Raw genomic sequence first — 13,769 nt, 5'->3', positions numbered from 1 at the left:
CTTTCACGGCATCTTTACGATTCACAGTACAATCTGATATTATAACCTTCATCCATGATGTAATGTGAGGATGTGCTTGTAAACAATGTCAATTTCAATCAGCTGGTTGCGACTAATTTTAAATTCCCAAGATGCATTGCAACATAATGTTTGCCAGACACGCAATAGTAAAGTTCACGTTGAAAGGATTGAAGGATTGTGTCACTGATATCCGATTGTGTTTTTCGTAAGTAAATTATATTGTCTCAAGTCGTGAGCAACACAATTGGTTCTATTTTTGCAGTAGTCGCGACTATTTTTGCAGTAGTTGTGGCGGCACGATTGACCGAGTAGATGCGACTAGACTAAGCAATCAATGGTCGCGACTACGACACTAGTCGCCCAAGCCTAATTTCAACAAAATATAAACCTGCTGGAACAATGAGTTGCAAACAAATGAGCTCATTAAATTTGTTGAATAACAATAAAAACTTTATGCATAATCCATGATGCCCGATTAAAGTAGTGGGTGACTTATGCAAGGCTTTAATTAATCACATCGGCGATCATTAATTTGACAAAACCCAGCAGGTGGCCGCGGCTTGGTGGGAGCCATCTGTGAAATGCATTACCCATTGAAATTAGCACCACCCAAATTATAAAATGGTTTCACTGAACAGACTCTAATTGTAAAAAAAGGCAGGGGAAATTCCACCTGGAAAAAAATCCTGCGCAAAGTTCACATGAAATGAATGGGGAGGTTTACACGTAGCTAAGAATAGATCCTTGCATGTCATTCTGACGTCATTACTAATGGATGCATTTTTAACATACACAAAGCAAATTCACTGTGGGTGGAGAGTGAGGAGGGCTGTGTATTTAAGGTTGGTTGACAATGTGCTACGGGGCTTTTTTTTCATGCTAACTAACTCGTCGAGTATACCAATTAACCATATCTAACAAAACAGCTGGCAGCACAATTTGTTATTAATATTTTCACACAAGGATTTTCATTTTAAGCCAGATCAGTCTGAGCTAGATGCATGGATAAGAATAGTTTTCTGCAGCAACATTATGAGCATTCATTTTGTTACCACAAATTCAGTTGATAACTCAGTTGTTCGTTCAGTTTTCGGGGAAAAACTTTGTATTAATTTTAACTAAAAGTACATGCACATGTATGGTCGGTGTACACTGTACATACATGTAGTGTATGTTTAAAAAAACTCATGAATTACTTGAATTATTATGTTTTTAATCTGTGTGCAGTTTCAAAGACTACATACATGTACGTGTATAAATTGAAAAGCCGCTTTTTAAGTCGTCACTGTCTGATATAAAACAGTTTTTATCTAACACAAACATGTACTGTACAACCTTTTAAAGCACTTATCAATCTATATCAGAGTTCACTCTTGAAATGTTCACGGTGCCAAAATTTTACAAGATAAAAAGAATCCTTAATTTGCATATAAGCTGAGCTGGATTTTTCTAACTCCATGGTAGAACATGCAGTAAAGTGTCAAAGTCTGGTGTGCGGATTGCGCTGCGCATAAGACAGGGCTTTTCCACTTAAACAGGACAAGCACTTGTCTGTGCAATCCAATTAGCATGAGGCAGATGCCAGATAGAGGATTAGAGTAAAGCCAACACTGGAACCTGCGCTGTGCAATGGGACAGGTCGGGAGGAATGTTGTCAACATTAGTGAGATAATTACATCTGGATTATTACAATACAGATGCACTGCACTGATACAGAGAGATGATCTATCCTCACTGTGCATTATTCATGACTTTCAGAAAGATTAATGTCTAGTATAACACTGACATCAAACCCTGCAAGGTTTTTACATTTTGTGAGTGACGACATGAATGAAGCACATGTGAATGATTTCCCTTACATAGCAGATCACAGGGCTGTATGCTTCGTTTTTGAAAGGGCAAGGGCACCAAGGCAATTTCTCTTTGGCAAAGGGCACCTTATGAGGAAATTGTAAATTTCTACTGAAGCATTTCAAGGGCACCAAGGCAATGACAAGGGGCAACGGAGGCAATCGCCTCCGTTGCCTCCGTGAAGTATCAGGCCTGAGATCAAAGGCTGCATAAAATTGTAGATTTCGCTACTCAAAATTACTATTTGCAACTCAATATTGGCATTCAGCATGTGAAGTAATATCAACCTGAACATTTTGCTGTGCAATACGCTTGACAAAATCGTTCCCTGCACAACTGTAAACATGAGATTCATGTGACTCTCATTTACAGTCTAACTGGATATTCACGCAAGATGATTATATGTAGGCCTATGTGTATCTGCCAAGTGTAGCTCAGTAGCTGCCCACATGTACAATGGCACGTTATATTACGGTCTAACAACTTCGAAGCACCCTCAATTTTTTGCTGGTACTGGCACCTGAGGTGAGTATTCACCCGGACATTCCATTTTGTAGCATGGTACACAGGCATGGATGCACAAAAGGTACTACGCGCTGTTTCGCCCATACAAAGAGGGCAGAAGGCTAGCAATCATGCTCAATACAGTATATCGTAATATTTTATTTTCAAATTTTTTTTTAGGGAGTGGGTGTGTGTAATCCCAGATTTCAGGCCTCTGTCCTGTTGTATTGTAGCACAACCATGGCAGTTTATGAGAAAACCTATGTTTTTCCCTTTTCTTTTCTTGCAAAAAATATACGTAGCACTTCTAGTTAATATCTGTAAGTGTTGTATACTATGCTACTTTTACAAGTACTGCAATAAATTCCAATACCAAAACAGTCCATATGCTTTGAAAGGTTCCAGTGACCTGCAATAGTTACTATATATCTGTCCGTGCAGCAGGTGATGAATGAAGACACCAGGTTAAACCCACAAACCTACAGGCTCCATTACAGCATTAAGAGGGACCTCGCTATACAATATTACTGTCTATAAAACTTACAAAATCAAAATTGGTAAGAAGCGCTGCAGCTGTTGATAATGTATATTGTAACATTGGAACGATTCCCTCCTCAGGAATGTTGTTTTAGAGAAAGGGACTCAAACACAAGTTGTCAATCTGAGAAACATTACTGCATGAAAAATTTCTTAATTACTGATATATATTAAATGAAGTGTTAACTGAGTAGTACAACAATGCCTGTACAATTTGACTACCGTGTAGCAATTTTTTTAATTAAAACAAATTGCATTGTGTACTTGCGCATGGTAAAACTCTAATATTGGATTGCTCTGAACATATTTTGGTTCACACCCTGAATTCACAGTATAACAGACAGTACGAGATCCAATACCTACAGTGTACACATAGGTGTGTTTATATGCCAATAAACCGCAGGCAAAAATATAGGCCCCCATCTGTCTGCAGGCATTTACATGGCTCAATAATTGGTCCTGACAGCATCATACTGTCTATTAATAGACACCATAGAGAGTCAAGTGATGAGGAATATAAGCAGAAGTGATGAGGAATATAAGCAGAGGTGATGGCATGGATGGTGTACATACAAAGTATGCATTATAACTGACATCTACCAGTGGGCATGTTTGGAGGTGGACGACTCAATACCAATAAATAAATACCAAGATCATGTATAGTATTGGTAGTGGAACCTATACGTACATACCAGTATCAGTATTTAAAATCCACAGAGCTTAAAGGCAGTGGACACTATTGGTAATTATTCAAAATAATTATCAGCATAAAACCTTACTTGGTGACGAGTAATGGGAAGAGGTTGATAGTATAAAACATTGTGAGAAACGGCTCCCTCTGAAGTGACATAGTTTTCGAGAAAGAAGTAATTTTCCACGATTTTGATTTCCAGACCTCAAGTTTAGAACTTGCATCCCAACATGCACAAAATAACAAACCTGTGAAAATTTGAGCTCAATTGGTCTTCGAAGTTGCAAGATAAGAATGGAAGAAAAAACACACCTTGTCACACAAAGTTGTGTGCTTTCAGATGCCTGATTTCTGAGGCTTCGAAATATAAGGGCCATGTCACACAAGGCAATTTACACAGGCAACCAGTAGACAGGCAATCTCCAAGAAAAAAAGCCATTCACATTTAAATGTTCACATATTATTCTTGGTGATCATAAAACATTGTTCAAAAAAAATATCATGTGCTACCAAAGTGGTCATGTAGAATGCACTGCAGTTGATTGCCTCCAAGTTGCCTGTAAAATCTGCCTTGTGTGACAAGGGGCCTAATTCGCGAAAATATACTTCTCTCTTGAAAACTACGTTTTTTTTTAGAGGGAGTCGTTTCTCACAATGTTTTATACTATCAACAGCTCACCATTGCTCGTTACCAAGTTAGTTTTTATGCTACACACATAACAATTATTTTGAGTAATTACCTATATATGAACTGATTATGTTTCTGTAGTCACCCACACCAAACAGTGTACTCCTTTCCTTTAACAGTCCACCGTCTATCTATCCAATGTTCAGGGTTTGCCATTTCCGGTGACAGGCCAACAGGACCAGTTTAGAGAATTTTTAAATATTTCTTATGGGTTTGAACAAGATAATTTCAATGTGTTCCGCTGGCAAAAGAAAGAGAGAACGCTGGTTTTGAGGATTAAATTTTTACTGAATATTTTCCCTTGTTTTCAATCAAAAGGTAGTTTAGATAAAATCTTTAAGGAAAAGTCAGAAACAATATGTTAGATTTTTGAATTGTGAATTAAAAAGAAACAAAAAACATACAAATTTAGTAGTACATTTAGTTACCTATTTAATTATTTGCACATCAATATTACTGCTTCATGTCTCTTAGTCTTAGAGTTAGAGGTACCAGCAAAATTTGTAAAACTAAGAAGAAAAAATATACTGAGTAAAAAACAACAAACAAGGATTGACAATAAAATTGCCTGCAAGATTCCGCAGGCCATAATTGCTCAACAAGTGTATTGTGTGCGCAGAATCATTAAAATTTTAAGTGCTGCATAACAGAGATACTGGTAGGTAGACATAACACAAAGAATATTTCATTTACCTGTCTGTTATGTATACTTGACCATTCAAATAGAACATGTATTAAGTAAAGTTGCCAATACAGAATGCAAAACACACACAATCTTTTAAAGGAAACCTTGTTTGAAAATCCTAAATATGACATGCATATATTGTTGATGGTTGTAGAACATCCAACACTTGAACAATACATTTTTGTTAGATTCCAACTCTGTTTAAATAACAAAAACTAACGGTTTCAATATTGTATATCCGTATACCACTACTTTTTACATTACAAATAATAAACAGATAATACTGAGTGTCACAATATTTAAAGTCTTTAAATTACACAATTTCTTACATGATTATTTGAAGAGCATGCAGTGCCTTACTGCAACTGTATTGAGTCTTGTATTGTATTTGTAAGTTGTAGGCCTAAAGTAAAACTAGCCCAGGTTGGACTCCTCCGTTGCATAGAGTATACCATTGTTGCACGCTGTGACGGGGTCCGTGGCGTTTTGTACACTCGAGGGGGTAAATGGAACCCGTGGCGAAGCCGAAGGTGCCATTTCCCCTCGAGGGTGTACAAAACACATGGACCCCAGTCACAGCGTGCAACAATTGTTTTGTTATACCTTTGTATATAATTGTTATTCCTCTCCTCGAAGTTCTGCTGTCATCTACAAACAATATTACGACGGACTAGTCATTGTTTAATTAGCAGCGAACAAGAAACAATTCCCTGGTACCCGCGGTTGTTTCGTACACAGCGCTGGAAACCGACCAACGCTGGGAACGATCAAGGTGATGTACACCGGTGTACATCACTTTTCATGTTACCCGGCCTGTCGAGCCATGTAACATGCGTTTTTGTTGCGCGTCACATGATTGGTTCTCGACCAATCAAACTTCACAGTTTGTTACCGAGGTATAATAATGCAATATGGTCAATGGTATCAGCAATGGCCAAAAAAGGTTTTTTGTTTTATATTCATACCTGAGGGACAAGGGTTTTAGCAAGGTGCCATTTGCTAGGTGTTCATCTACGAATTACAACATGTAAATGACAGATAATGCAGAGTGTCCAAATTTAAAACAGTAGGGTGCTCAAATTTAAAGACACCCAGACACCACTCATGGCCAACACTATGCAATGGAGAAATCTAGAGAATTCCTATACTGCTGGGTTCAGAAATTGTTTTATTAGTCCTTAGACTAGAGAAGAGGACACTAGTTTTGGTAGAAAATATAACACACCTTTACGTCTCCAGTGTAGCTTTTTGTACTTGACTGTGTGTGAAAACATGTTTGCACATCCCAAAAGAATATTCCTAACCACACGAGCGGGTGTGATGAAATGTGTATCGCAGTTGTTTAATCCCGTTTTTTAGCTCATATTATTTGAATTCAAGGAAAAGTTTCCGTATGGCGCCACCACTTTTTCATTTGATATGAAATAATATAGTATCTGATTTACCTCAATAATGATATATCCCTTTTGGTAATAATTAGTGAAAAAGTGGTGGCGCCATACGGAAAGTTATCCAAATTCAAAATCACCCAGTACAGGATCGACATTCGACAAGCTCACTTCAAATTCACATAAAATAATATAGTACCATATCGTACTATTAATCAAATGTTTTGCTTACATACAGTTAACATCCGACAGTCAATCGACATTGCTGCACATTTGTACGCATCTGTATGTACACATGGTACATGATGTTCACAAGCATGAATCTACAATTTAATTTCTAGATAATTGATTTTTTAGAGGCCCAAAAAAATCAATTAAAAACTATGATATGAACAAACGTTACACTTTTCTCTCGCATTTGGGAAGCTTAGAACTAGAAGTTCTACCCAGCCAGCATTGCAGTTGCCGCCATTGCAGAGCAACAGAGACTAGTGTCAAACCAGTTCTTCAAAGTCATTGTTGTAATTACTGGTGTGTACACTATACATATTTTAGCCTCATATAATTTGGTCCAATCATGTGGATTGGAGTTGGACCAATTTAAGGGGCTCACCTTTATTAAATATTTGGATTATTAAACGTGGATTCCATAAACGTATTCAACGTCATAATTGGAATAGTGCGTTTTGGATATAGGAAAAGTTTCCGTATGGCGCCACCACTTTTTCATTCGATATGAAATAATATAGTTTCTAATTTACCTCAATGAGATATCCCTTTTTGTAAAAATGAGTGAAAAAGTGGTGGCGCCATACGGAAAGTTATCCTGGATATAAGATGATTGCAATTTCTTTCCGAAAATTACTTTCAACATGTACTTACTAGCTACTACTATACTTAATTACTAGTAGTACGTATAATACTAACATTAAAATTATTTTCTGTACAAAATATGTGACACATAATTTGCAAACACCATTTATTTTATTTTAATTTTAAACTACAATTTACAATCTAAAACGATGGTGGTGGTAGGAGAATTATTATTATTTGTATAAATTGCTGTCCGTCATAATTAACTGACATGACAAAATGGTTTTCAACTTATTGCTTCAGACAATTCTCATCCCGTTTGTAGTGTAATAATACCGCCAGAGAACAAGGTCATGTTCATGTTGGATTCGTTTTGTATGCAATAATCTACTGCCTACCGCTGGAAAAATGACTACTTAATCCAAACATGAAAGAACACCCGACAAGCCAGCATGAAAATGGGGCAACCCACTTCCGCATTAGGGGTTTTCCATTGTTATCATATTCCAACATGGCCACCCCTGGTTGCAAATAAACACTTGAATTATGACAACTCACCTAAAAGTAGCAATTTGACTTCTCTTGCAGCCTTTTCGCCATCCAACCGGAGATTTCTGTCGATTTGTTTTGACCGCTCAGCGGCTGCTTTATCTTCCGCGCTCGTTGCGCACCCCATTTTGAAATGGTACAACCGTTCGTTTCGGCCTCAATCCGTAGCCGCTTTATGTACGGCCAGTCCTCTGAAAAAATATCAACGTGGAAATATAAACACTCCTTCCAGTCTGTCTCGTATCCTGTACCCTGAGATATGTCCAAGAGTCTAATAAAAGAGATGTCCTCGGTTTGGGTAAAAATTTCCAGTGGAAAATTGCAGAAATTTCAAGTTGAATCTAGGCACCACACCCCAACGGAACAACAGAATATCGGCGCATATCATAGGATGGGGATCGCACTTCACAAAAAAAATGAATACGCTGGCACCCTTCCAAACTACTGTATTCAACTGCTTATTGTGTCGCGTGTCTGCGGAGCACCAGGCATTTCATTTCGCATTGCATTATGGTCTGAAACCCGGATGCGTAAAAAACACTATCATGAAAAATGAAGATGGAACTCGACTTGTCTTGAAGAAGACACAAACAGTTCTGTCGTTGTGTCCCTTCCCTTGCATCAGCAAGAAATGATAAAACACTGGGGCTTTGCATAAAAGATGACGCGCAAACACAGTTCATAGGACCCCTGCACATAATGCATGGAAAGCATGTATTTTCTCCTAGTAAATTATTTGAGAGTTATGTGGTTACTGGTTACTACTGGTTTAGCTGGAGGGCTGGTGGGGGTTGTGAGGGAAGGGGCTTCAAAATCTTAGGGAGGAGAAGGCTGGGCCGCATTTTGGGAGATAACATCTGTTTTGACAATTCTTTTTACATGACTATGAATGTAAATCTACATACTTCGAAGTTCGATCTGCCTCCTTTATCCAGCCGCCGCATGGGGCTTTTTTGGAAGGGGGTGGGCCGGGCGGCCGGCCCCGGCGGGGAACAATATTTGTGTCGGCTTATCTCCGTAGGGATGCCCCCCCCCCCCCCCCCCCCACGCACCCAATAAAAAAAAACCAAGGATACAAAACATAAATAAAGAAGAGAGACAACAAAACTTTCTGTCGGCTTACGTCATGCCTACGTCATATAGTTCATGCACACCATCCATGAGTGCCAATACCAAGAAAATGTCACATCGTTTTGTACATATCAATACACTGCAATTAATTTTGCATTAAATCCGTTTCCTTCGGGAAACAATAATGCGGGGGAACAACGGACAACCAAATTCATGAATTGCTCTGTTTGTTTTTCTTTTAGGCCTACTTGCTAAGAACCTGTTTCAAGGGGGCATACGCCACACAGTTACATTCTATCACTCCACAGTTTTCTTTTGTTCATTGATGACCCTCCCTCGACTCTACACTAGATTTGAATAGCGCCCTCTTGTGACGTGAAACAACGCAATTCTTATCCAATTATAGACTTGTGGACAAGTCGTTAAATCGGCCCCACGCGCTGAGATAGTGCTCTCGCGAGATCACTGCTCTCGCGCGAACTGATGGCTCCCCGATTTAACGACTTGTCCACAAGTCTAATCCAATTATGAAAAAAAATTTGCACTTTGCTTCTTGGCAGATGGCCACCACTTAGACACTTGATCAAAATATGTTGTATTTCCACTTGTATTATTTTATATTTTTGCTGTGGTGACTTAAGTTATTACATCACAATTGAATAACACACAGATAATAACATCTATAAAAAAATAATTGATATTGTAGACCTATCAGCTAAGCTTTTAAACTGTATTGACTAGACTTGCATAATTTGTGCATTTTATTTCGTTTGTGGCTTCAAAGGGTTCCTTTTGTTAATAATGTTCTTCGGTTTCGTTTATTTACATGAATAGGCCTATATAATTTGGTACAAACTTTTTTTAAATGTCTTGGATAGAGCTCAAACTAGCAATAGCCGCAAAAGTTTTTATTATAATTAATTGTTGGAGTATTTACAAATCTATAACCCAACAACGGCCCCACCCTCCATAAAAAAAAAAAAACCTTTTTCTACGCCACTGCTCTTACAAATCTTGTACAATAATGCAAATTACATTAAAGGATTTGGGTACTTTTTGTAACACAAAACACAATGTCCACAGATTTACATTAAACTTACACCGTTTGAAGATAATGATAGTAGAAAGCTTCCCTGAAAATATTAGTTGCTGAGGTGCTGTAGTTTTTGAGAAACGAGTGAAACAATGTAATGAAAATCTGTTTTTACAAGCTAAAATAATTTTCGTCTCATGATATGATCACTAAGACAAAAATTGTTTTCATGACATTTTTTACTCATTTCTCAAAAACTACAGCACCTCAGCATTCAGCAAGTAATATTTGCAGGGAAACTTTCTACTATCATTATCTTCAAACTGTGTAAGTTTAATGTAAATCTGTGGACATTGTGTTTTTTTGTCCTACAAAAAGTACATACACCCTTTAAAAACAAATAAACTAACAAGACAAAATGAACTTCCAGAACTTGTTTTGTTTTATTCACAGGTTCCATAGTTAATACAGATAGGATTTTAATTAAGTTCAAACAAATTCTTGGAACTTAATAGAACATACAATTTACACTTTCCAGCAGTTATCAATTTAGTTGGTTTTAAAAGTCAATGTCACCTTTTTAACTTGTGTACAACTTCAGAAAGGTAAACACAGTATTCTGAAAATTTGACTGAGCTTTGTTTATTTTGTTGTTCTTGTTTGTTTGCCTGGGGGCCAGTTTACCATCTTTAGGACATTGAATAGGAAAGTTCCTTACAACCGTAGCAAAAACAAAAACACAATCACAGCTCACTCAGCCCAAATTTTCCGGAAGAGATTTAAAACACTAAAGCTAAAGTTGCAACCAAGTTCCCATTATGGAAAATCTGATATAAGTCATCCAATCTGAAAGTCATCCATTATCAAATTCTTGCGACTGTTTTAATTAGTGTTTATTCTTCTTCTTCTTTTTAGACTAGGCTGGGAGCATTTATGAAATCCACATTAAGAAAGTATGATGCTCCAATCCACCACATCGTTAAATTTGATGGTTTGCCTGCAATTGCTATAATAATAATTGCTAAAACACCCATCAACATCTGCTTATTTCCAGCACTCCGAAAGTAATAATTGTTTGTTTTTGTTGTTTATAATTTAAAAGTTGAAGCAGTTAATGAAAACCCTTTTCAGGTTTTTCTCACAAAGCTGGATCAATATGTCGAAAGAAAAGCATAACGTATTTTACAAAGAACAAGTTGTAATTCACAAAGTAGCTTTATCACAAAGTGCTATTTATAAGCATCCCATCTTAACATATAACGATATAATTTCTACAGTTGTATTACAATACTCTACGACACCCCAGACAAGTGACCTACTCTTTTAATACCCAAACTCTGATTTAAACAAACCAACAAATGCCATTGTACAATATTTTCTTTACTTCCAACAAGTAACATTTTTTTTTTCTTTAAGATGCACCTTTTTTTCCTCTTTTAATTAAATCGTTTTTCCCCTTTACGCAAATTTCATGGGGAAGTATAAAACAAATATTTGCAACTAGCAAAAAACGTCATGGAACATAAAATACTTCCGTTCCTCATACATGCAAACTTAAGCCTCCTCTTCCAATTTGAATATCTCCTACACTGTAAACTACTCTATCACTTTAAGGCATTCAATGTTATTTGGTACAGATAGAAAAATCATTATAAAGACATTTTTCTTATCTATTTACGCAAATATGACACTTCTCGAACTTTGAACAAAAACAAGACCACAGAGATTTCGTTTCCGAATACAGAAGTGAATCTTTTTTTTTTTGCAACAATCCGTTGTTTAAATGTTTCAGAGGAATATTAATTTGAAGCGGCTCTACATGGATCTTTATAAAAACACTTCTGAAGATACCTATTTTCCTCTATAAACAAAAACAAATAAACATATAAAAGTTTAAATATAGCAAAGACATTTTTTTGGTATTTGCTTTCCACCCTTTGGGCTGGTATACAGGGCTGCAAATCTGCACAGCCCGAACGCCCAATTAACTAAATTTCAAAATACGAAATAAACAAATGAAAACAAAGAAGCACAATTTGATTGAGTTGGAACCTTGACGCACTCTCTCCAGTTTGTATGTGATAAAGTTTCCAAGTTGATCAAAACCTTCTCCATCCAAAGTCATGTGTTCTGAACCAAAAACCATCAGAATTCCTAAGGTCACTATAATAATAATAATAATAATAATAAACTCTCCCCTCACACAACCACCTTCCAAACAAGTTAGAAAAAGGCCTGGAATTACACGCAGGCCACAGTCTCCGTTGCCCTCAGTCTTGGCCTCGGTGCCCTTTCAAAAGTTCCCACAAACACTTTAAGATTTTCCAATGGAAGTGAGTGCCCTTAAGAAAATGGCCTTGCCCTCTCAAAGATGAAATTCCAGGCCTGAATGCCACTATATGCACCCATGCATGTAGGCAGTGCTTAAGAAGCATAAACTGATATAAACTTAACACTTGTAGAGACCGTTTGTTTCTGTATAATCATCACCGCACACCCAGACATGGCTAAACATAGTTGAGTTTTGACACAATATATTCTTGTAAAAGTGTCTGAAAAATAATATGAAACAAAAATTTGGTTTTGTTTTAGAAAGGTAGATACTAAGTTAACATGGAAAACATAGTCTGATATCTTTTATGCCTCAGAGCTTACAATCATTCACACGCAACAGGGTAGGGCCTACCAGTCAAAGATGGTTCATCGAGTGATACAAAGGTCTCTATTGAAACTTCACTACATGTTCAGATTAAAACTATCTGCAACGCGAGGGCGCTCTTGACACAAAATGCTACTCAAGGTCGAAGCAACACCTTCAGCTTGAGTGTCCACAGTTGGGACCATTTCCTGTGCCAGTTTTCTTAAAAGCGATAAGACTGTAGCCAACTAGAATGTCTGTATTGGCGGCTATAGCAACTAGTAAGTACTGCTATATTGATGATCAAGCCATCTTTAAATGTCCCATCAGTATCAGACAGACCGGGGCCCACTTTCATAAAGCCTGTCAGCACAAAAAAAACTTGCTAAGAACACACAAGTATTGCTTAGCAGAAACAAGTTATCAGCCAAAAACTCCAGAAAGTTTATATTGTAGTGACTGGTGCTCTGCTCAATTTATGCTTGGCAAAGATTCTGCCGAGCACTATTTTCTGCCGAACAGTTTTATGAACTTGGGCCCCGGTCATAATAAAAATCACTCCAACATTTCACTCCTGTTGTATCATAGGGGAATACTTGAACCAAGTGGGCAACCGTGTTAGCATAAGGCCATGACATATCAAACTCATAGCCTAACATGACACTCTGACCTTATCCATCAATGGGACACAGTCAACATTCTCTTTAATTTGTTGTCATTAACTTTTACACAGGGTTGTCGATGAGTGTCTTTGGTGTGCTGCAAACAGGGCCCAATTTCAAGGCTCTGCTTACCGCCAACTTCTGCTCTGCTTACCACCAAATTCTGCACTTGCAACAACCATACTTTGCTTACAGGGCAGGCTCTGTATTTCTAGCTAGCTGTGTAAGCAAACAATGCCTTGTAACATGGACTACGCACCAAACAAGCAAACATTCCCAGCAGACCTGTATAGGCTTGACGTAAGCATGGAATTATTTGCTTATATGGTAAGCAGAGCCATCGGGCCCAGGTGGTTGGCTAGATCAAGCCAAGCCGAATCCTTCAGTACATTCTTCAATGGCCAGTAGTAGCATCTTTCGCAGCTTGTCGTATGTCTCATACGCCGGTAAATCCAGCTGGTTGAAGCTAAAATGATGAAGAAAAAGGAATTAGTGACGGGTTGGGTTGATTAAGCGCAGAGCGTGTATGATAACGTAAATCCTGCTCCCTGAAAAAAACAACAATGGTGGCCACAAATTAGCTTTTGCCCAAAAATCTCATGGTGGTCACCAGTGTACCCAAAAGACACTGGATCTGG

At 37.6% G+C, this 13,769-nt stretch overlaps 2 protein-coding genes across 8 annotated transcripts in view; both read right to left on the bottom strand.

Annotated features, from left to right (window-relative positions):
* The window catches only part of LOC139950118 (guanine nucleotide-binding protein G(i) subunit alpha), a 48,139-nt gene extending 39,986 nt beyond the window's left edge, over window positions 1–8,153 (bottom strand). Inside the window, exon 1 of the mRNA XM_071948747.1 lies at window positions 7,737–8,153. Coding sequence (XP_071804848.1) covers window positions 7,737–7,854 — 118 coding nt within the window. The 5' untranslated portion in view covers window positions 7,855–8,153. The remainder of the gene's footprint in view (window positions 1–7,736) is intronic.
* Window positions 8,154–10,261: 2,108 nt separating this feature from the next.
* LOC139934006 (E3 ubiquitin-protein ligase HUWE1-like) overlaps window positions 10,262–13,769 on the bottom strand; it is a 96,314-nt gene continuing 92,806 nt past the window's right edge. For all 7 annotated transcript variants that reach the window (XM_071928261.1, XM_071928265.1, XM_071928268.1 and 4 more), the window contains one exon: window positions 10,262–13,597. In XM_071928261.1, coding sequence (XP_071784362.1) covers window positions 13,495–13,597 — 103 coding nt within the window. In that variant the 3' untranslated portion in view covers window positions 10,262–13,494. The remainder of the gene's footprint in view (window positions 13,598–13,769) is intronic.

The sequence above is a fragment of the Asterias amurensis genome, chromosome 2 (assembly GCF_032118995.1).
Source record: "Asterias amurensis chromosome 2, ASM3211899v1".
NCBI classification, from domain to species: domain Eukaryota; kingdom Metazoa; phylum Echinodermata; class Asteroidea; order Forcipulatida; family Asteriidae; genus Asterias; species Asterias amurensis.
Note: the sequence above shows the minus strand (reverse complement) of the source record. Positions and strands in the feature narration are given on the sequence as shown.